General features: G+C 33.9%; 1 protein-coding gene across 2 annotated transcripts; it reads left to right on the top strand.

Moving 5' to 3' along the window:
* The first annotated feature begins 49 nt into the window (after positions 1 to 49).
* Positions 50 to 22,021, top strand: LOC106061308 (antiviral innate immune response receptor RIG-I-like). Of its 2 annotated transcripts, none has more exons than XM_056009757.1 (17): positions 50 to 247; positions 1,009 to 1,118; positions 8,318 to 8,449; positions 8,581 to 8,745; positions 8,883 to 8,977; positions 9,594 to 9,848; positions 10,333 to 10,495; positions 11,104 to 11,202; positions 11,293 to 11,468; positions 11,583 to 11,724; positions 13,848 to 14,060; positions 14,453 to 14,620; positions 14,999 to 15,246; positions 15,789 to 15,871; positions 16,440 to 16,724; positions 18,126 to 18,235; positions 20,732 to 22,021. In XM_056009757.1, exons 2-17 carry the CDS (start codon positions 1,064 to 1,066, stop codon positions 20,833 to 20,835), a joined length of 2,493 nt encoding a protein of 830 aa, XP_055865732.1. In that variant the 5' UTR covers positions 50 to 247; positions 1,009 to 1,063; the 3' UTR covers positions 20,836 to 22,021. The 2 variants fall into 2 exon arrangements, with proteins under 2 accessions (XP_055865732.1, XP_055865731.1); XM_056009756.1 differs by having other exon boundaries at positions 50 to 403.
* Positions 22,022 to 24,290: the final 2,269 nt, after the last annotated feature.

Raw genomic sequence — 24,290 nt, 5'->3', positions numbered from 1 at the left:
CCAAATTTCCGATTTTGGGGTTTCTCCGATTATTATAAATTATTTGAATCATCTTGTTTCTACCATGGAACTATGATACTAGATATATCTAGATCTAGTAGTATAGTTCCATAGTTTCACTTTCAGATTTCTTATACTACTATAGAATAGATTAGTATAGATTCTAGACTCTATAGAGGGGAGATATATATATATACTAAATTTATTATAGGTCTTGAGCTAGCCTAGTCTAGTTTCTGAGATTTAAGTAAGTTAACTATTCTAACTATACTATTGGTTTCAGTCTCTAGATCTAGATCTATATAGGTCTATAATATAGAATCTAGTCTAGATCTATCTTTTGGACTTTTGTTGGCTCTGCTGTCCTGCAGTGTACGGACATTCCAGCAGGCGACTTTTAGAGGTATCCTTTTATCGACTCTGTTGCGACTATACTAATATATATATCTAGTAATCTAGTACTCTATAGTCTATATTATAATTATAGTCATTATAAAAATTACTGCATTGCCTCCAGCCTGCGCAAAGTATTTTTAAAGTGCAGGCCTATACTACTACCCACTCTTTAAACTAAATCTAGACTAAATGCAGTCCACATAGAGTTAGAGTAGCTGTGAACAACTGATACTGTGATAGCCGTAGGCAGGTTTTATATAGAGTAGGATTTTCCGTCTCCTAGACTGGCTGCCGACCAAAGCTTTAGTCGATCTACAGCTAGAGGAGAGCCCAGTCTGCCCTTATAAACTTATAGAATATAGGACTAGTACTAGAATCATATCTCTATAGGTAGGCTACTAGGTAGATACAGATTATCTGCTCTTTTCAATGAATGGTTGATGCTTAGAATATAATTTACAAGACGCTTTATCATTTATGAGTTACGATTATCTATGTCAATTATTATTCTTAATTCTATGTCTATTGTAATAATTGTAATGCATTATACACTACGGATCTACATACAGTTACAGGTGTATAAATCCTATTTAATTTTTTTTTATATTCTAGAGGTCTTAATCTACTAGAATCTACATTGAGTTGACATTCCAATTTGAAAGTTTTCATGGCCTCTTCCTATCCAGCAGATTGTAGGCCTACTGATGATCTTATTGGGCTTAGTAAGTGTTACATTTATATGTGTATTTATGTTTATGTATGTTGTGTGTGTGTTTGTTTGTTTTCTTGTAGTCTCCCTTGTTCCACTGTTCAGTATGTTCACGTGTTCACGGTTTACTCTGAAGTGTGTCAGTAGTGTGTATCACTCTCTAACCCTAAACTAACTTAAACCAAGAATTAACCCTCCTTTAAATGCGAAGAAAGGGTGTGAGGAATGGAAGCTTTTCAAGCAAATGTGGCTGAACTATTGCACTATAGAGAGAATAAACGATATAGATGAAGAGTATGCTATGCTTAAGCACTGTTCTTGCACACTGTCGGCACAGAGGCGTTGGCAGTAGGCCCATGGGCGTAGCCAGGGGGGGTTCTTGGGGTTCAAACCCCCCCCCCCCGAAATGAAATCCCCCCCCCTGAGGGGGGTGGGGACGGAATTAAGTGACTGATTTTTGCTTTCATTTTGTTTATTTTAGGTGAGATTTTAATACTGAATCATCACTTACCACAGCACAGCCGAGGCAGTTTTGAGTTAAAAACCCTCTACCAGGGGGTTTTGAGTTTAAATCCCCCTACCATGGGGTTTTGAGATTTTAAAAACCACTATCAGGGGGTTTTGAGATACAAATCCCTCTACCAGGGGGCTTTGAGTTTAAAACCCCCTACAGGGGGTTTTTGAATTTTAAACCCCCTACCAGAGGTTTTTGCAGTTAAATCACCCTCTTCTATAAAACAAAAAAAAATGCAAACAACAATCCCCAAATTCCAACAGCACAGTTGAGGAAGATTTTGATTTTAAAACCCCATCCAAAATTTACGATAACCACATCTTCAATATAAAAAAAAGCAAATTACACACTAAAAATTCTATGAGCGTAGCCAAAGGGGTTTTGAGTTTAAACCCCCTCCCCCTTCCAGTTGGGGTTTGAAGCTAAAAAGTACCTCTTCAATATAAAAAAAAAGGAAATTACACACTATAAAATCTATGAGCGTAGCCAAGGGGGTTTTGAGTTTAAATCCCCCTCCTCCAGATGGCTTTTTCTTTAAAGTTTAAAACCCCTCCAGATGGTTTTGAGTTTAAAATTCCCCTACAGAGCGTTTAGAGTTGAAAACCTCTCTCTTCAATATTATTTTAAAGCAAACTACAGTCACCAAATTCTATGATCGTAGCTAAATGGGGTTTTGAATTAAAAACAAAACAAAAAAAAAACAGAGATTTTTTAGTTTAAAACCCCTCAACAGATGATTTGACGAAAAAACTTTCCTTTTCGATATAAAATCTAAAGCGAAATACAGGCATATAATTCCAAGAGCGTAGTCAAGAAAGGTTACAAATTTCTACCAGTGGCTTGGGCTCCATTAATTAAGAGTGAATAGTCTTCTGCCGAAATTAAAAATCATTAAATGTGTCTCAACAAAGATGGCTAAGACAGATTTTAGGAGTCAGTCATAGAGATCGGGTCTAAATCAAAGAAATCATATGCCGAACTGGGAGTCGAATCCTTAGTAAGGTTGTGACAGAGCGTCACATGAGGTTTTGCGGGACATGTTTTCCGACAAAATGAATTACGCAAAATAAGAGTTGCGGAAACAGCTTGCCGGAAAATGCGCCGAACGGCGCGAGAGGGTCTAAGTCAGTAAGAATAGCACATTAGGTTTTTGAAATAAAACTTTTTAATAGCAAGATAATGCACTGTAGATACCTCAGAATATGCATTTTGTTGGCTTTCAATACCAGAAATAGTGCTCGGCGGCGGGGCTACGCCCCGCGCTGGGGGAGCACTGCGAACTCCCCCAGACCCCCTTGCTAACAAGGGCGGGGAGTCTACAATAAACAATAAACGTCTTCCGAAAGGAAGGTCAGAATGTAGTAAAGATTAATTATGTACACACACACATATATATATATATATATATATATATATATATATATATATATATATATATATATATATATATATATATATAAATTTTCCGCGGGGGGGGGGGGTGAGGTCGGGGGGGGGGGATCCCACCCCAAAACCCTCCCCGAAAAAAAATCCTGGCTACGCCCATGAGTAGGCCTATACAACAGTATCACCTTTAAACCAAAGCACAATGTTCAAAATATAATATGTGCATTCGATGAGCACTTCATATGTCTAAAAAAATGAAACCTATGAAAGATATGTCTTTAATAACAGATAGCAGAAGCCACAAGAAACTGTTGAGGATTACTTACTAGCTCTACGAACACTGGCTAAAACGTGCAATTTTTGCAATCGTATGGATGAGTCACTAATAAGAGACCGAATGGTAGTTGGAGAGACTATTTAAATTGTGCAAACCTTTAAATACCTTGGTACTATCCTATACAATAAACTAAATTTTACTGCAAATACTGATTATATCAGCAAAAAAGGCAGCAAAGATTACGACTACTAAGAAAACTGTCCTCGTTTAATGTTAGCGAAAAGGCCTTGGCTATGTTTTATCACGCTCATATCTGCAATATTTTAAGTTTCAATATCACTGCCTGGTATGGCAATCTGAGCATTAAAAATAAAAATAAACTTTATAGAATCCTAAATGCTGCTGGTAAGATCATTGGCAAAAAACAAACCCCATTTGGGCAGTTGTTTGAGACAAACATCTCTAAAAAAGCTAACAAGATTCTCGAAATAAAGAATCACCCTTTGTGTCAGGATTTTGTGATTTTACCATCACAAAAGAGATACAAGACACTGATAGCAAAGACAAACAGACACAAACACTCTTTTGTTCCCCTGGCAATCAAATCATTAAATAAGAACAATCTGATATAAACTTTGTCACATGTAAATTATGAGTGAGTCTGGTGTGAATGTACAGTTTGGTTTCTTATAGTTATGTTTTTTGTTTGGTGTAATGCACAAATTGTAAGACAAATTTCCATACGGACAATAAAGATTATTATTATTATGTTAGAAATGAACGAGTAGTCATTCTCTGGCGCTGCCAGGGTCGAGTTTCGCTAAAGAGAAACAAAATTCATCGTAGTCCCTTTAACAGTTTCCACTGAGGAATTTTCTGGTGATGTGGCTGGTCTGCAGCAGTACCGCCCTCTGACAGGCAACGAAGATGTTCCTAGGAATGTTAAGGGCCTTGAAGGTGTCTGTGAGGTCAGTTGTTATTATCCCCTCGGTTGATATAACAATGGGGTATATTGTTATTTTGGACAATTTCCATAGACGCTTAATCTCCAAGTCTAGGTACATCTGATGCCTCACCACCACAGGATGAGGCGTTCGAGGTTTCTTCTCGCAAAAATATTCTACATCAAAATGCTGCTCATAAACAGCGCAAATGTAAATTTTTTGAACAAAATCACCCATTTAAAAAGGAACTGTGTCCTGCGTGGGGTAAAATCTGTAATATCTGTAAACAAAAAAATCATTTCGGCATTCAATGCAACCAAAAGAAACTGCATGTGTACAGGAGGACAGTGATGATTGTTATTCATTATCTTCTAATGATGAGGCTGTGCTTTCTGTAAAGGTGGACCAAACAATAAGATCATAAAAGCTGAAATGATCATAGCTGGCTGTTGAGAAGATTGTGTGTCAGATTGACTTGGTTACCAGCGTTAATGTTATCCCTAAGAAGCTCATTAAAACTGCAAAAATCTGTCCCACTCAAAGCAAATTACGTGTCTATGATGGTAGTACACTTATACCTATTGGAAAAGTACAATTCATAGTACAAAATCCAAGGACTAATAAGAGATATCGTGTTGACTTCGTGGTTGTGAAAGATGACTTAACTCCCCTGTTAGGGAAGAAAACGTCAGAAAAAATGGGACTAATTACAATCAACTATCATACTTTTGAAAGTGTTGATAAGGTTGAAAGTGTTGATAAGCCTCTATCAAAGATATCGACAAAAATATTTGAACAGTTCTCTGATGTATTTGAGGATCAGCAAGGTGAATTACCTGGTGTTGTACACTTAGAAGTGAATCCTGACATAACACCAGTTACATGTCCATCTGGTAGTGTACCTTTAGCTATGCAGGCTAAAGTAAAGTCTGAGTTAGAACTGCTAACAGAAAAAGGAATCATTGAGCCTGTTGATAAACCTACTGACTGGGTCAGTCGAATGGTGATTGCAACTAAAAAATCTGGGAAACTCCGTATCTGTTTAGATCCTCGTCCTCTCAACAAGGCACTTCAAAGAGAACGTTTTCCCCTTCCAGTAATGGAAGACTTGCTTCCAAGATTATCTAATGCAAACATTTTTCAAAATTGGACCTCGCAAATGCCTATTGGCATGTGCATCTGGATGAAGCATCGAGTTTGCTCACAACTTTTCAGACACCCTTTGGACGTTACAAGTGAAGATTACCATTTGGAACATCTGTGAGCTCAAAACTGTTTCAGAAACATTTAAATGCTACTCTTGAAGGCCTTGAAGGTGTGATTGGTGTAGCTGATGACATTATAGTTTATGGTTCTAGAGACACATGGGAAACAGCTTCCCATGACCATGACAAGAACATTACAGCATTATTTGAGAGATGTGGCTCTGTGGGAATTAAACTGAACAAAGAAAAAGCTGAGATTAAAATGAAAGAAATAACATTTTTGGGACATTTAATTACAAGCGATGGTTTAAAGATTGATCCTGAAAAGGTAAAAGCTGTTAAAGAAATGAACAAACCAACATACGTCGAGGAAGTTCGGCGCTTTTGTGGGTTTGTGAACTATCTTGCTAAATTCCTACCCAAACTATCCGACGTCATTGAACCAATACGACAGCTACTTCATACAGACATCCCTTGGTCATGGTCGAGAAAACATGACAGTGCATTCTGTGACATACAATCTATGATGACTCAAGCTTCTGTGCTAGCATTCTACAATCCACTTAAAGAATTGACCATACAGTGTGATTCCAGTCAAAATGGTCTTGGCGCTGTCTTAATGCAGGAAAGTAAGCCCATAGCTTACACAAGTCGATCTTTGACTGATACAGAAACTAGATACGCACAGATCGAGAAAGAAATGCTGGCAATTGTATTTGCACTGGATAAGTTCCACCAATACACATTTGGTCGACATACAACCATTGAAAGTGACCACAAACCTCTTGAAGCAATAATGGCTAAACCTCTCTCAGCTGCTTCTCGAAGATTGCAGGGAATGATGTTGCGCATACAAAACTATGATATAACCGTAGTTTATAAAAAAGGAAAAGAAGCAAACAAACAGTCAAGGGGAGTTTGAGCTCATAAATATGGCCAGTTTCCTATCAATTGGGGAAGAAAGACTACAGAGACTAAAAGAAGAAACCGAGAAAGATAGGACGCTTCAAAAATTTCTAATCACAATTAATCAAAGCAAACATCTTCTACCATATGAACTAACGCCTTATTATAATTTCAGAGACGAAATGTCCGTTCAAGAGGGGCTTATATTCAAAGGTGAAAGAGTAGTAGTGCCCAGGTCGCTACGACTAGAAATGAAAAGAGAAGTTCATTCTACACACTCAGGCATTGAAGGATGCTTGAAAAGAGCTCGTTAGAGTTTATTCTGGCCAGGAATGGCTGGTGACCTAAAACATTATATTTCAACTTGCGAAATATGTCAAGCTTTTCAACCCAATCAACAGGAAGAGACTTTAAAAAAGGTTGGTGTCGATCTATTCACACTTGACGGCAAGGACTATCTTGTATGTGTGGACTACTACAGTAACTACTGCGAAGTTGATCGCCTAGAGAACACTAGGGCAGAAACTGTCATAAGAAAACTAAAAGTCCATTTTGCTAGATATGGCATCCCATCAACAGTGGTCTCTGACAATGGACCTCAGCTCTCTTCGGATAGCTTCGCAAAATTCGCCAATGATTGGAGTTTCAACCACTTGACAAGCAGTCCCCACTATCCCAGATCAAATGGGAAAGCTGAATCAGCCGTGAAGACTGTAAAGACATTATTTCTTAAAAATAAAGATCAGTTCATAGCTTTACTTAATCATAGAAGCACCCCGAACAAAATTGGTGTTAGTCCATCACAGGCATTCTTCAACAGAAGAATCAGAACCTTACTACCTAAAGCTAAAAACCTGTTGAAACCTCAAGTTCTGGATCCTCAGAAACATAGAAAAGCTCTGAAAGAAAACCAGAGGCGATCAGCGATTTACTACAACTCACATGCTAAAGATTTACCTCCCCTTGCCAAGGGTGAAGAGGTGAGACTGAGATCAAGGTCGCGTGGCCATGAGCGTTGGCAAAAGGGAGTTATAACTCGTCAGTTACAGCAACGGTCGTATGAAGTTGAATCGGGCGGAGGAGTTTATCGCCGAAATAGAATTCACTTACGAAGAATACCACCGCCTGCTGATACGAATGCGCCCACACCAGTAGGTACGAACGAGCCTGATAATCACTCACCTGTGGTTGCACCCAGCACATATGAAGGTACGGCTCAGAGACCTGAGAGCCCTATACAAGACCAGTTACATGGGTCGACAACCTATACAACTAGGTCATGCCGAGTGGTCAAATCCACTAGAACTAGTGACTATGTATATGACTAACCTCAAACACCGGAGGATGTTACATTTCTATGTGTATTTATATTTATGTATGTTGTGTGTGTGTTTGTTTGTTTTCTTGTAGTCTCCCTTGTTCTACTGTTCAGTATGTTCACGTGTTCACGGTTTACTCTGAAGTGTGTCAGTAGTGTGTAGTCACTGTGTATCAGTCTCTGCTGGTCGTTCTCTTCTTGTTTCACGTTAATAAAAATGGAGTGTAAATTTTAAACATCAGTATTGTTAGTGTATTGTGATAATATAACAGTAAGCTAAACTGTTTGCATATATTTTATCTTATTTGATAAAGACGTTACCTCAAAAAAAGAAGATTTACTTTTTACGCGTCATGCATTTAGTCATGCATATTAACCAATAGTATATTATATATATTATATATATATATATATATATATGTATCATTGTCCTCCTTCAAAAAAAAAAACTCAACAAATTATTTAAAACTTTGTTTATCTAGGCAGCACCTTGTAAATGAATACTTAAGGAATACATTCTGGTTGCCATTCAAAGCACTTTAGCAGACATTGTGATGGCTAGAGTAAATTAATCTTATATATTACTACCAATTATTAAGGTGAAAGTAAGAACATAATCAAATGACACAAATAACTGTTTGACCATTATCTATGTTTTACAGCCTTAGACTTTGAGAAATTAATCTTATCAAAGGAAGATGCTGCATCAAAAAAGTGGAGTGACATAGGGAAAAGTAATGTAGAGTATGTCATTAGCCATCATGAAACAAATACTAAGTCTTCAACAACACAAGGTAGATTTAATGGGTAGTTATATGTTTTAGATGTCTCTACAATGATCCAGAATTTAATTGAAGATATTAATTATAAAATTAACTTATTTATACACATTTTTTAAAGTACTGTAAATATATTTTTCACACAGAAAATACTGCCAGAACTACTTCTAAAAGTGAGCTTAGAGGATATCAGAAAGAGTTGGCAGAATATGCCTTAACTGGCAAAAATACATTAATTTGTGCTCCCACTGGATCAGGGAAAACCAAAGTGGCAATTCATATAATTAATGAACACTTAAAGAATCATGAAGGTCTCTTTTTTCCTTATCTTATATTGTTGACTGTGAATTTGTTATACTAGGTGAAAGATGCAATTTAAGGAAAATATTTTTGTGTTTAAATAATATAATACTAATGTGCTATTTAAAAAATTCAATTGTCTCAACAGGAGGGACAAGGAAAGTTGCATTTTTGGCTAGAACAGTACCACTTTTGATGCAACAACACAAAATGTTGTGCCAGGAGCTCCCAGAGGAATATAAAGTTTGTTGTATTTTGGTGTATTCTGAAAAGATTAATTAGCATAATATAATTGGTAATATAATAAATCACATTCATCATAGTCTGCTTTAATAAAAATGGCAAAACATTAAAACATTATTAACCTAGGCATATTTACGTATCACTACAAAGTTTGCTAGAATACATATGAATGAACATGAAATGTTGCATGGTAATTACGGTAATAAAATTATGTCATATGAAATGATAAAGTCGTCTTCAAGTTAACTAAATCCATTTAATGTGGGTGTGCTACATATGATTTTCATAGCTGAAAAATTTGGGTGGTGAATGACAGTAGCTGTGTAATAATAATGATTTTCCAAATTAGGGAACGAGTAGATGTTTATGAGCTACTTCAGAAAATGGTATTAGGTGTCCAGTGAATTATGTAGAGTAGAATGTCTGTTATATTGTGATTAGCATTATTTCCTCTGACTCTATATGATTTGTTTTCATGAATAATTTAAAATAAAAAATGCACTATCCTATATAGAAATAAAAAAAGGAAATTATGTATTGAAAAAAAAATTTTTGTCAAAGGTTTTATTAAAGTATAAAACATTATCTAATTAAAGTTAACTGTATTTTTTTTCAGATTACCTCTATATGTGGCAGAAATAAAAGTAGTATAAAACTTCATCTACTTGTTCCTGAGTATGATGTCATTGTTATGACTCCTATGATATTGTACAACTCACTGAAAGAGAAATTCCTTGAGCATCTTGGTGTTTTCTCTCTGATTGTCTTTGATGAATGTCATCATACTCATAAAGGGGAACCCTACAATTTACTGATGTTGAACTATTTGGAAACAAAAAGTAGAAATGATGAAAGCATAAGATTACCTCAGGTAGTTCAAAAATACAGTAAAAATTGTTTTAACTACCAAAACTACCTATGAGTAATGTAGTTCTTCCTAAAGCAATTTGAATTTTTCTTTATATGAAAAGATCTTAAAAATTGATCACAATTTATTTTAAAGTCTCTAGGTCAAGGATGTTTTTCAAATATGCTAGTCATCTTCTTCAGGCCAAACATTTCTATTTAATCATAAATAATATTTTACTAATGCAAACTATATCATTTTTTTTTATTAGAGTTTATCTTTTTTTTCTAATAAATGCCAAAAACAGTAAACCTAGCTTTTACTAAATCCACTATTTACATTCAAGCTGTTTTTTTTTTCTGTTATAATCTTATATTCATTTAAGAATAAGCGTCACTCTATATTTCATTTTTTTATTAAGATATTTTAGTTCTATAAAATCCTTAAGTTATTTAAAGCTGGTGTTTTTTAGACCTACTGCAGATTAATTTTTTATTGATATGGACAGATTGTTGGTTTGACTGCTTCAGTTGGTGTGGAGAAAGCCCAAAAAGTGGAAGATGCTGTGAAACCTATCTTTGATCTCTGTGGAAATTTGGATGTTGAAAATATTTCCATTGTGGAAAAGTTTAAAGATGAATTGGAAAGTTATTTGCCAAATTTGAATGAAAGCAAGTTTTTTAAAGCTATTAAAAGTGTTAATTTTCTCATTTTTTTCTTGGGTCCAAAATATGAATGAAATAAAAGCTTTTATTATATCTACCCTTTACTTAATACTCTTAAAAAAAGAAATAGTTACATAATATTAGGGTGGGGGCTCACCACCTATCTATTTATTATCTTTTTTGACTGGCTATTGAAACTATTGGAGATTTTCACTATAAACTATACCACATCTTTCCCTTTGTCCAACTAAAAAAAATTGATCCATAAATTGAAAATAAACCAGTGTGTGGCAGTTGATCTTTGTATCAAGTCTCCTAGTTGGTTGGCCTTTTGTTTCTAAATAATTTTTAAGTCACAGAGAAACATTCTAAAGCTTTCTCCATATTGAATTTATTTCTATGCTTAAACCATGGAGCCATACTAGTATACTTTCATGCTTAAACCAAAAGAAAATTTGATTCTGCAGTGCTAAAAAAGTGCCAAATACTTTATAGAAACCTAGCGTATCAACACTTCCTTTTATGTTGTACACCAGATACACCAAAAATCTAGCTATTAATAGTTTTTTCCACCATCTACCAAAATCTCCAATCAAATATAAAAATATTTTCAGAATCCAAACAATTAAGAGAACAATATCAAACTGAAATAGCCCAAAAAATCACAGGTGTGATGATAAAAATGGAAAATGAATTAAAAAAGCTTGCAAAAGGTATGTACCTTGCTTAGCACTGTTTATCTAAGTTTGTTGGTATCTAGTTTAGAAATAAACGTTGACTTGCACAGACTTTCACTTCTTCAGAAATAAGCAATGATGAACTGAAAAATCTGGTGTCTAAAATTCCTGATACAAAGAGAAAATGTCTAGAATATAGACAGTGGGCTGAAAGTGTCAAGAGAGAGGCCAGATCAGAAATCATTGATAGCTCAACTCATCTCTGTGTCAGAACAATAATCATTATTGTCAATTATTTAATAGTAAGTTCTTTTTGTAATATAAAGTACTTATATACATTAAACTTTTAAAAAATAAGGTTTTGTATTACAATGTAAACTTAATTGACTAAAAAAAATTTTTAAAAATTTGTACAGGTTTATAATTGTGCCCTAGATACACTAGATCTGGTTGAACTTAAAGATGTTATGCAGCATTTGAAAACCAACATTGATTATACTGTCAAAGTGGATGAATATACTTTAAATCAGGAAAAAACATTTTATAATTATTTTCAAGGTAAAGAGTAGCATAGTGTCACGTATCATTTGTCAAACATATTATTTTATTTTATTTAATAATTATTTAAATAATTATTTCAGTTCAAGGTTATATGTCAAGTTTGGTTTTCCCAATCATGCGGTGATCATGCATGTAATGTTTGATAGCAAATTATCTGATTGGTTGTAGAAATAGCTTGATTGGTTAATCTATTAATGTTAATTTAAAGGTCAAGTTCAGTCACGAGGACAGAGAGACGCGCGAGAGCTAGAATTCTTCAGTCTTAGGTTGATTTTCATAAGAGCAAGACACTTATTGTTCTTAAGTCTCAAGCCGATTCTCATACTGTGTAGATCGTTTAACATCCAGTAGATATCTTTTGAATATTTTATCTGTCACAGTTTATTCTTGTAATTATTATTTGCTGTTTCAAGTTTTAAATTAAAAGTTTCTGTATTTGAATTGAGAAGGATTTTCGCCTATTCATTTTCTAGATTGCATCTAGATCTAGATATAACATAGTCCTTAGCAAGTCACAGTAATTCTTCTAGACAGCTGGCATCTTCTAATCCTCGGCATCACGGTTACGGGATCTTTATTCAAGAGGCAAAAGATCATTCAAGATCTTCCAAGAGCTTATAGACCGTAACACATGGTACCGTAAAAGATCATCTATGACCATGATAGATAGTTTAAGAATGGCATTCCAGCTTTTGTCAATGTCTTAGAATAATTTTACACTTTTTTTATTTTTACCTTGGGGCATGTTTGTACATTTCACACATTTTACCAACCATAATCACAACATTTTGACTTGTACACTTCATGTGTTATCTGCTGGTCTGCCACATGTGCCTTTTTTACGAGATTATTAAGGGCATTGGGTCTTAATAGCATCTTAAGACTTAAGTAAATGTACATTTTATTTTCATTTATTGACAAAACAAATCTACAATTTTGTACCTGTCCTTCTACAACAATGTGGTCATGACTTGTTTGCTTGGCCACGAAACTGATTAAATAGAGTAACATTTACAAAGGCTACAATATATCTTGTAATACTATAGGTTATCATGACTCATACTTTTCGGCTATCTAACATAGTCTTTGACTGAGAATGGGAAGTATATATGTCATGTTATTCCATCTTTGAGTATGATCTGTCTGATTATCTTTTTGTCTTCTAGGCTTTGTGGACAATTTTTTACCAGGTTGTTTCTCTTCGCTGCATTTTCTTTTATTTATTTTATTTCTCTGCATGAAATGTTCAACATTTTACATAAATATCTCATTTTTACAAAGCTTATATCAACTCATTCTGTGTGTCTTTTCGTCTGTCTGTAAAAAGTATGTGCACATCATTTCTCCCACATTCAATCTTGGATCAAGTTGAAATTTTTGCACACTTATTTCCTGTACCTGACAAAACAAGAATCAATAAAAAAAAATATTTTGTTTTGTCAGGTACAAGGAAATGATATTTTACTTGACAGATGTGTGGTATAAGTTGAATATATACCATTGTGTATACATTGTGTAGAGAATTAGGTTGCTGCTTAAAATTTTGAAATTAACAATAGATAAATCTAAAACTTTCTATTTTCATAACCACTTTGCTGGCACAGTATTTAGTGTATTGGCCTAAGGGGCTTTACCTCCTCAAGCTCAAATTTAAGTCATACAACACTTATATTTAAAAAAAAATAAAATGCATTTTAAAAGCTATTATGTTAACATTCATCCAGATAACCCCTTCTCTCCCCCCCCCCCCCCCCCCCCCCCCCCCAAAATAAATTGGTTCAGACAAGTTATAGGGTCATTGTGCATTAAGAAAGCTAAATAGCATGAAATTGTGCGGAACAAAAACAATTGCTAAATATATTTCTAATCACACAAATTTATTATTGTTTGTCCAGATCTATTACAAATTTTAATGCATGACTGATCCAAAAACAATTGACACAATTACACTTAATATAAGATTTATTTTAAAAGAATAGTATTTTTTAAAATTATTTTTCTTAATTACAGCTCAGTTTCATCTCTGTTTTGATTCTTAAAAATAACCCTATAGTTTTAACATAGGTGCATTCCATTTGTTTAAATTAAATGTATAACTTTAAATCACATTTTTGAAATAGAGCTGGATGAGTTTGTATCAAGAAAAGCAGTGGAAGAAAATAGAAATCTGATTACTCTAAATGATATATTGAAAGAAAATCTCAAGGAAGAATCTCAAAAAGGCATCATCTTTGTCAAGACAAGGCTTTTAACAGAAGCACTTGCTTCATGGTTGAATAGAAATGAATGGGCTGCTTCACCCTTTACCAGCGCTAACAATACTTTAGGTCTTGGTATGATGCATTAGGATATCAATGTCTTTATACTTTATTTTCTTCATTAGCTTCAGCTTTAAAGATATTTAGCACTTAATAGTTCAATACTGAATTTAATAAAATAATAAAATTTACATAGTCTGCAAAATGTAGGATACTATAATTTCAATAATTTTTATGAAATGTAATATAAAAATATGACTTTGTATATAGTTGACCAATGTCAATTTGCTCACCTTAATTTAAAACAAATTAAAATCATGTTTATTAAGTCTTTATAATTCACCTAATATCTAAGGCATCTGTATTGTATCATAGAAAATTAGTTTAAATTAAATTAATAACTCTTTTTCTATGACAGTCTTCTGACATTTTATTTTTGACCCACTCAATTCTTAATTAATTTAAAGGTATGTCTCAGCAGCAACAAGAGAGTATTTTAGAAGCTTTTAGAAATGGAGAGAAAAGAATTTTGGTTGCTACATCAGTGGCAGAAGAGGGCCTGGATATCCCAGAATGCAACTTAGTTGTAAAATATAATCATGTTGGCAATGAAATTACTACTGTGCAAACCAGAGGTAATTAATTCATTTGTTCAAATTATACACCTTTCAACAAGTCTTTCATATTTTTGGACTCATTTTTTGCTTCAGTAACATTTAATTTGTTTAATTTACATTTAAAAATAAACACACAAAAACATTTTTATAATAATAATAATAATGACAATATCTTCAATTCCAAGATTAAGGATGAGTGCAACCTGCATATTTTTCCACATCTTGTGCAGACAAAGCTATCATCTGCTGTCCATTTTGATCTTATTCCAATTAGATATTACTCCTTCTTCTAAAATATTTGCTATTGCATTATTCAAGAAATTTTCTCTCTTATACTTTTTTCCTACGTAACTGTTTAAATAATAAGAAATGATTTTTCGTTCATGTATATTTCAGGACGTGCCAGAGCAAAAGATGGTGTCTCTGTTCTGCTGGCTATGGATGAAATACTAAAAAAGGAAATACAAAATCGTCATAAAATGACCTTAATGCATGATGCCCTAAAGTCTCTGCGGAATTGGAGCCCCTCTGAATGGACAAGTAAAATGAAAATTTACCAAGCAAGTACATTAAAAGATGCCAAAGAGAAGGAGAAAACAGAAAATGAAAGAAAACGAAAACTTGTACATACTGACTTTACAATGGTAAGGATATTAAAATGCTCAAAAATTTTACTTGAAATCATTAGATCTATCACTTTTAATATTTTACTGTTTCAACCCTCCATTCCTAGCATTGTGTACTGCCTCCCAGTTTCTACACTTTTAACATTTTACTGTTTCAACCCTCCATTCCTAGCATTGTGTACTGCCTCCCAGTTTCTACAATTTTAACAGGCATATCATTTTTCTTTTTACCTTGATAGTCAACAACATCCAACATTTGAAGCTGACTTCAAGTAGTTAATGTCGACTTTGTGCCACATATATGTCCTTTCATTGAATATTGGTACTTCAGGGATTTTCTAGATGTTACTTTGATTTCTCATATTATTATACATTTATTAAATCAAATTAATTAATAACTTACTTAAGCATGGTCCTAGGTACTGCAAAACTAAGTAATATGCAAATTAGAAATGGTTAGTAAAATAAATACCAAAATACCAACCAAGTACATTACAATATGCCAAATCTAATAGAATAAATTTTTAATTTATTTTTTTATATTTTCACACAAATTATAGGTTTGTCATTTATGCAGAAAGTTTCAAGTCCACAGTTCCAAAATTAAATTAATTAATAAAACTTGCTTAGCAGCTTTAGACAGGTATGTGTAGCAAGATGTCTTATAGCTTGAAAAGTTCTATAACACAAAATTAGACAAATGTAAACAATACGAAGCACTTCTTATTAGTAATATACACCTATTTATCACATTCTTCACTTGAGATTACCAGTAATAGTTATGCTATGTTATATATCTGATCATCTTTCTGTTTTCTTTATCCATTTCATTTAATAAACTGATCCTCTTTTACTCTAAATCATGCACCTGATGTCTCTGACCTTCCTTTAACTAACATAAAGACCTAATTCAAGTATGTTCACACTGCCTTTCAGATTTAAAAAAAAAAAAAGACAATATACTGAAAAAAAATATAACTTTAAAAAATTACATTTAATTTTGAGAAGAAAGAAACAATAATATTGCGGCTATACAATAATCAATTTGTCATTGCAATGTGATAGACTCCCCAATAATTTAAAAAATTTATTTGTAAAATGTTTTGATGTACCATAAAAAATGTAAAAAAGTTCTGACACTTTCACAGGTAGTTTTATGATATAGTTGATTAACTGGACATTGACACAACTTTTTATTTAATGGTTTATAGTTCGCTACTTTCACAAGTCTGGATGTTTGCAAGTGCAAAAGGAATTGAAGAGTTTGATGAAATAGAATATGTTGCAGACGCTAGATGCTTATGTGAGCCCCAGCCAGGCAAGAAATGCAGAGCTTTTTTGGGAAGAATTGTTAGATGCTGCAATAATCCTGTCCTTGCTCTTAAAGTAAAGAACTTTGAATTCAAAACTAAACCTAATGCTCGACCTCAGAAATTCAATCAATTGAAAAAAGTCCCATTTTTCGTTGATGACATTACACATGAAGATATACAAAGGTAATTTATTTTTTTATTTGCAAACTAATGTAATGTTTTCATTTGTCAACAAAGATGAGTTTAAGAAAATATACAAATAAAACATGATTTAAAGAGATAATTGTGCAACTTTTTATTATTGGTTGTCTTGTAAATGATGAAATAAAATAGTCAAGTGAAATCAAACCTGCTTAGAAAATATATAGCTGTCTAAATGCCTTTTTCTTCATGGGACCCATGGAATTTATCTGTGTGAGAGATATGATCAACAAAAATTGTTTATTATCTTAAATACCTCAATTAAAGAATTTTCATTCATTTAATTTTTCATTATGGATAAATAATTTGAGTAAATCATTAAACTGGGATGAGATCTTTTGACTCTTAAAAACTAGCTTGTTCCATCATACAATATTGTATTCTGCAATGTCCTTTGGAATATCATTGTCACTTCTCTGTCTTCTGATGCTGTCATATTTCAGCTTGTTTTTTGCTTCACTTGGATAGTGGAGTTTTCATTTTATTGGTAGAGTGCAATTTCCTTGTTATTGGATGAAACTTATTAGTATTTTTCTATTTGTTGAATTTTAACTATTCTGGCATATTTTGATCTTTTATTAATAATGAGTTGTTTGGCTGAGTGACAACCTGTTTCAAAGAGACTCACGATTGAATCCAGTCTCGAGCTAAGTTGTGTTTGCTGAGTTGAAACCTTCTTTTAGACATGTGTTATACAAAATCAATTTTTAAAAAATTAAGAATAACAGTTCTGAATTATTTTTTTTTTATAGTTGTTTACCAGAAATGTATCCTGTTTTAAGATGTTGACCATTGCAATGAATTCTCTGGTTTTTAGTCCAGCATTTTTTTTCATTCACTTTGAGAATATAATTAATTAGTTTTATTAAGATCTTCAAATTTGCAATGATCATCATGTAGATGGCTAATCAAAATCTTTTGTTTTTTGTCTGTGTAAACAGAATTTTGTTTCAAATGGTGGGAGGGGGATAATCAAAATATTATTATTCATTGTCTTCTGTTTTGAAGGAATATATTTAGTTTATAAGATTAGAATTACACTTCTTGAATGAGATTTTTTAGGACTCTTTAAAATTCAATTGGAGTATATGGCTCGACAAAATGTTGGATGACTGCCTGGTTGTGCAGTTTGCACGCTGGACTGTCCTTCGGACTTATCAATGGTTCTGGCTTCAAACCCTGCCCGCTCCCATCCTCTGTCATCCTGCAGGAGGTAGGTTTGGACTAGGAGTAAATTATCTTCAACCCTGTAGGAACATCCGAAGCATGGAAAACATTTTACAAACACAATGTTTTATGGTTCAGTTAGGTGGATTTCATATCTAATTTAGTTATAATGCTAGTACCTAATTACATTCATCCATGTATGATTTTGTATTTTAGATATATTTTTGAAGATTCATCAATGGATATAAATGAGGAAGTCCATGCTAATGAAACACATGGTAATGTTCCTAGAAATAGCTCAAGTAAAAGAGATCACTCTTTAGAAGGTAATTTTTGATTGCTGTTTATATAATTATAAAGAACAATACACCAAATTAAGACACTGACATTTTAGAAAGAGTGAAATGGCAATAAAGTTGAAGAAGATGTAACCAGGAGGCATGGTGGCTAAGGGATAAAGTGATTGGCTTCCAAACTGGGGATCCTGGGTTTGAATCCTGGTGAAAACTGTGATTTTTTACTTCAGTATCTTTGGGTGCCTCTGAGTCCTCCCAGCTCTAATGGATATCATACATTAGTTGGGGAAAAGTAAAGGGGATTGTCCTTGCCACATGACAGTTAACAGTTGGCCACTGAAACAGATGACCTTTACATCATCTGCCCTATAAATTGCAAGGTCTGAAAGGGGGAACTTTACTTTTACTTTAGTTTTACAGGTAGAGTCTAGCTCTGGTTACCTTGTATACAGTCAAGAGTATGAACAAAAACTAATGCAAATAAAAAGGAATTACCTGATTCATAGCAAACCTGCTACTCAGATACAAAAATTTAACTAGACCAGGGGTGGGCAACCTTTTTTGGATAGAGGGCCGCATTTCTTTAAATTTGGGAATGGCGGGCAGCATATGTATATACAACTTAGAAAGATACTCTAGCTAACTTTTAATTCATAGTTACACTGTATTATATTCACGTTTCTTTTTTTCCACACTCCACGTTAAGGAATTACAAAAAGAGTTAGAAGTATTTGAAATAATTTTTTTTTAATTGCTGTTGTCTTTTTATATTACAATAACCACGCTAATATACAGTTGTACTTAATGTGCAGTATTTTACTTTTTACACTCGTGCATAATGTTCCGGAACTGTGAAACTAGCTTACTAGTTGTTACCCTTGTGACTGCTGTCAAATTACAGTCAGTCAAAATCGACCAGTAATTATACTTGTTTAGTTTCCCCCCACCCAAAATAAAATGCTTGTTCACTGGATGAGACAACATATGTTCCGGAAGTTAAATGTGGGGACGAGCGAAACTTGCCCTTTTGGAGCATCACCAGAGAATGCTGACCTTGTCCTTCAATGGTGCATTCTAAATCAGAGACCCGAACAGGGCCTTGGCCCCAAAACCCTCCTATAGAACCAAAACTATTTGGAGAACTGCCTGATCTGAAGAACATTGCGCGGTTCATCTTAGATTACTGATCTGAACCCTCCAACATGTAAAATGAGAACAAAGAAGAAGAAGAACAGATGTATGTGTACCCAAATAGTATGAACAGCAGCACATTTTTTAAAGTGTTGACATACAGATTCTGGAACTCATAAGACTCCTGTGGAAGTACTGACTGGAAATTCTCTTTGCTCGGAGTTATGTCCTCTGGAGCTAAATCAGCTTCTACGCTAAATGGTGAGCTAATGGTATTGAAAACCAGTTCTTGACGTCTTAAAATTTGCTTTTATAAATTGCAAAATTAAGGAATCTAAATAAGTGTTGTACTTTTAATAATTTCACTAGAAATAATTTCACCTTTCAGCAGAGGAAAATGACAATGCCTGTTTTCTTTTGCTTGCTTGTAGAAATGGGAAGGCCTTGTTTGAAAAGATTTAACATCCATTTACATTTCATATGCAAAAGGCTCATTGCAATGGCAATTATGAAACATGAAATCTGTCTTCCACTGTTCATTAGAATTATTGGTAACATGGTCACAGTCAATGTCCAGAACAGAACAATTTCTTCCTTGAGATTTTATATTGTTCTCGTTTACCTTGCCCATGCTAGGATAGAGGAAATATTGGATTAATTTATTCATAATCGGAACTACCTGAGGTTAATACCCCTAACTCTAATACGTTTGATTACTATGGTCGTTCGGCCTGTGAAGATGATATTTTATGCAACTTTGTGCAAACTTTCCTGTTTAAAGTTTATGGTTGGGATATTTAAAAAAAAACCACCATTTTACTCAGTCAAAGATCAAGCTCCACTAGTTGTCACCCTTTCCATCTTGTTCCAAGCATACGCAACATTCAACACAGTTCTTCATAGCATTGAATAAATACTGATCAGAGATTGTGTCTTGAATTGAGTGTATTGATGTATAGCCAATAAGCATAGTCTTCATTTGATTGAAACTTTTTAAAATGGCAGTTTCAATAATTTATAATTATATTATTTTTAATATATTTGCATTTTTATAAGTATATACTGTGGGCACACCTGACTACTGTAGGTGTCAGCGGGCCACATAAAACACTCCGGCGGGCCGCATGTGGCCTGCGGGCCGTAATTTGCCCACCCCTGAACTAGACCATAACTTTTCAAATATAATTACATAACTAAAAAAATATTCAGAAAAAACACATCTCTTATTCCATAGGCTAGGACTAATTCACATAAGTACTCTTTTTTTCCCTAATATTTCTAGATCATGAAATGGGTTGCCTAATTCATTTATATGTTCAGAATGGTTAATCTACAATTTAAAGTTAAAAGCCTATTTTAAAAAAAAGGTATCTATCATAATGTATTTAATTTCAGCCCGAGAAACAGACAAGAGACAGAAATTAGAACCAAATACCCAAGAGGAAAATAGTTTGGAGGATGTATTCAATAATATTGATGCTATTCTAGAAAACGAATAGTATAATGGCATTTCATTTGTGCTTTGAATCCTAAAATGAGATTTTAAAACATGTTTTATTATTTGCTTTATTTTTTTTACTCTTTTACAGTGAAAGAGATATTATAAATGATTGATTGATTGATATTAAAAATCTTTTTCATGTGATGCCCTCTCTCATTATAAATATTTTTTTTGTAGTAGAAACCATACAGATAGCTCTATATATAATTAAAATGAAATTGTTAACTCAATAACCAAAAAAATCAATAGAAAAACAAAATATCAGAGAAGAATGGAGCCTATTATACTCTTTTGTCATTTTTATGCTTTAACATTACTACCGCAAATAAATGACAAAGCAGAAGAAATCCAACCTCCTTCTTCTGTCATTCTCATTCATAGAGCTCTCAGGATTATATCCTGATGAAGACTGGACTTTAAACTGCAGCATTTTTTGACACCCTTTCATCCACACAGCTCTAATGTATAGCTAACAGTTAAGTGGAGAAAGTAAAGGTGTACTTTTATTTAATTACTTATCTCACATAAGTAAAACTTTAAAGGCAACAAAAAAAAGGATAAAAACAGATTTTTTTTTTTATTTAAAAAATATGTCGAATTATTTGAACTAGAATCATCCCTGCTTTGATGACTCAGATGAAAACAAAATCTTTTAACATGTAACAATCAAGAGGAAAGACAATTATTAGCAGATAATTATTTAATAATCAAATATATCTTTCAAATGTTGTTGACTCAAAGGAAGAAAAATAACCATGTGAGTATTATAAGGGATTAGTATTATGTACTCATGGGTATACCACCACTAATAATAATCTGTTCTTCTTTGGAGATTCCCATCTCCTTGGATAACTATAAATAGCTGGCATTTTTTTCTATCCAGTATAAAGAGTATAGGATATTTTTGTATATATTTAAAAGGTTTACCATACTTTATTTATTTTTTTACACTTTTTTAGCATTGTAAAATCAAAACTGTAAGCTCTTTTGCTTAAAGCACAATCTGTTATTACTTATTTTTAAAAAATTATCTTTCATTATGTTGTCCTTGACATTGTTTAGTTTTCTATTTATTTCAAGATCTCTTCAAATCTACCTCTTTTAATTTCTTGTTTTCCTTTAGGTTTTCTTATATTGCCTCCACATCACTTTCTCTTCTTTTTCTATGTTTCTGTATCTTTTTTTTAAAGATTGTCAACTGGAACTTAAAAATTGGAATACAAAGGAGGAGATTACTGGTTTTGTAATTTATTATGCAAATCCCCTAATTTTTTATATTTTTGTTTTACTCTTGTTTTTCATTTGATCTCACATTTTCTTTTTTTTTTTTTACGTTTACACTTATTGCTTTGATCAAAACTATATCTGCCAAGAACTAAAATGTATATATGTTGTTCAAATGTTCAAAACCCAAACATAAAAATAGCACATTCTGAACTAAAAATGTTTATATGATGCAACAACAATGCTAATGATGATGTTTTGTTACAAATTAATTTTTTTTAAAAAATCTGGATTGTTTTAAAATTTCTGTTGTTTATTAAGTTAATTTTAATTAACGTTCATCAATTCAACATATCAAATACATTTCCTTCAGGAAAAATAAAAAGTGTTACTTTTTTTTTTATCTACATTTATGATACTGTTTATGTATTTATTCACTCGTATGGGCACGGTTTAATCCACGAAAGTGAAGTGAGGCAGGAGACCTTTTGTTGTACCCGCCAGTTTAGAGCCCGCAAATTTTAATGGCTTGACCCTTCACTAGTCTCCAGGGCGGCGGCTGATCAGTTCAGCATAAGCTATAGACCCCGACAGACACAATCTCTACACCAGACGAGCGTGCAGGGGTTAGGTCAGTCAGAGCTTAGCATTTTCCCCAAACCTAACCAGCAGAGCTCTGCACCAGGAGAGCGTGAGAGCCTTTTTGGAAAGACACTCTCCTCCTACTCTTCTGCATTCTAGCAATGGTTCACTATCACGACCAGATCTTTCTTTAGTCTCTGCTAACTTGGAATCTGTCATAACTTATCAAGTACTAGGCGATATTGGTAGTGACCACATTCAAATATTACTGACTGCGACTCTTTCTAAAATCAACACCAAGGAGCCACGAAAGTGGTGCTATACTAAAGCTACTTGTAAAGGATATGAGACACCTGTCGACAATGCCCTTGAAAAAATCCATGTAGAGTCTAGCTCTGTCGACCTTGTATACCGTCAAATAACAGCAGCTAAACGTGGCTAAAAGTTTATTCTTTGAAATTACCCTTGTAAAAAAATCAAGAACTTTTGGAAACCTGAAATCAACAAACTTGTTACGGCTCGGAAAAGGGCACACCAAAAGGTCCAAAAGAACCCAAACAACCCAACACTCAGGCAGAAATATAACAGACTCAGCCTACTAGTCTAAACGTCTGTTAACAGGAAAAATCGAGAACGTTGGACAAACACCTGTGCAAAGTATCACCCCCTAAATCCTCAAGCATATAGGGGGGAAAGGAAGGGCCGTGCTCTTCGTAATTGTAAATAGAACCTGGGCTGATGGTCATCTGCCCAAGGCCTGGAAACGTGCCACCATTATTCCTATATCAAAAAAGGAGAAAGATGCTACCACTGCTGAGGGCTACAAGCCCATCTCACTCACATCTTGTGTGGGAAAGATGTCTGAAAAAATGGTAAATGAGCGTCTGGTTTGGTACCTTGAGAGTGCCCGTCTTATAGCTCCAGAACAGGTTGGTTTAAGAGCTGGAATGACCGCTATAGACCAAGTCAACATCTTTATGCAGAGCCTAGCAGATGGATTCCAAAGGACCGAAAGCAGATACGCAGTCTTCATTGACTTAAAACAGGCATATGATAAAGCATTGCTTTTTTGTAAGTAAATATATAGGTGCCGGACTCAGTGATGGATTGCCTAACTTTAGAATACTAAAAAATTAATAATAAACGTTAAAATACAAGAAAAGTACTCATTTTTGCGTATCGGTGCGTACCGTCACACAAAAAAAGCAGTGATAAAGTATGGCGGCCTGGTTTGCTTCATAAGATAAGAGCCGTGACGGTGCGGGGACGGATATATTACTGGATTAGAGACTTTTCACAAGAGCGTACAATAAGAAAAAGGATGTACGGAGAAGTTTCAGGGGAAATGACCCTCGAGCACGGCCTGCCCCAGGGCTCCGTACTGTCATGCGTCCATTTCACGGCCTTCATAAATGACCTACCGGCCCAGGTAAAATGCCAAAAGCTGCTATATGCTGATGATATTGTCTTTTGGAAATCCGGAAGGAGCGCAACCTCTATACAAAAAGTGTTGCAAGAAGATCTCCATACGCTCGAATCTGCTCATACACACAAAAATGGAGGTTAGAAATAAACATCTCCAAGACGGTCTATTCTCTGTTCACGCTCTGGACTGGCATTCTCGAGCAACCTTTCCGGCTTTCCTTT

Source organism: Biomphalaria glabrata, chromosome 1, assembly GCF_947242115.1.
Source record: "Biomphalaria glabrata chromosome 1, xgBioGlab47.1, whole genome shotgun sequence".
NCBI lineage: Eukaryota > Metazoa > Mollusca > Gastropoda > Planorbidae > Biomphalaria > Biomphalaria glabrata.
This window is presented reverse-complemented; position numbering and strand designations above follow the sequence as displayed.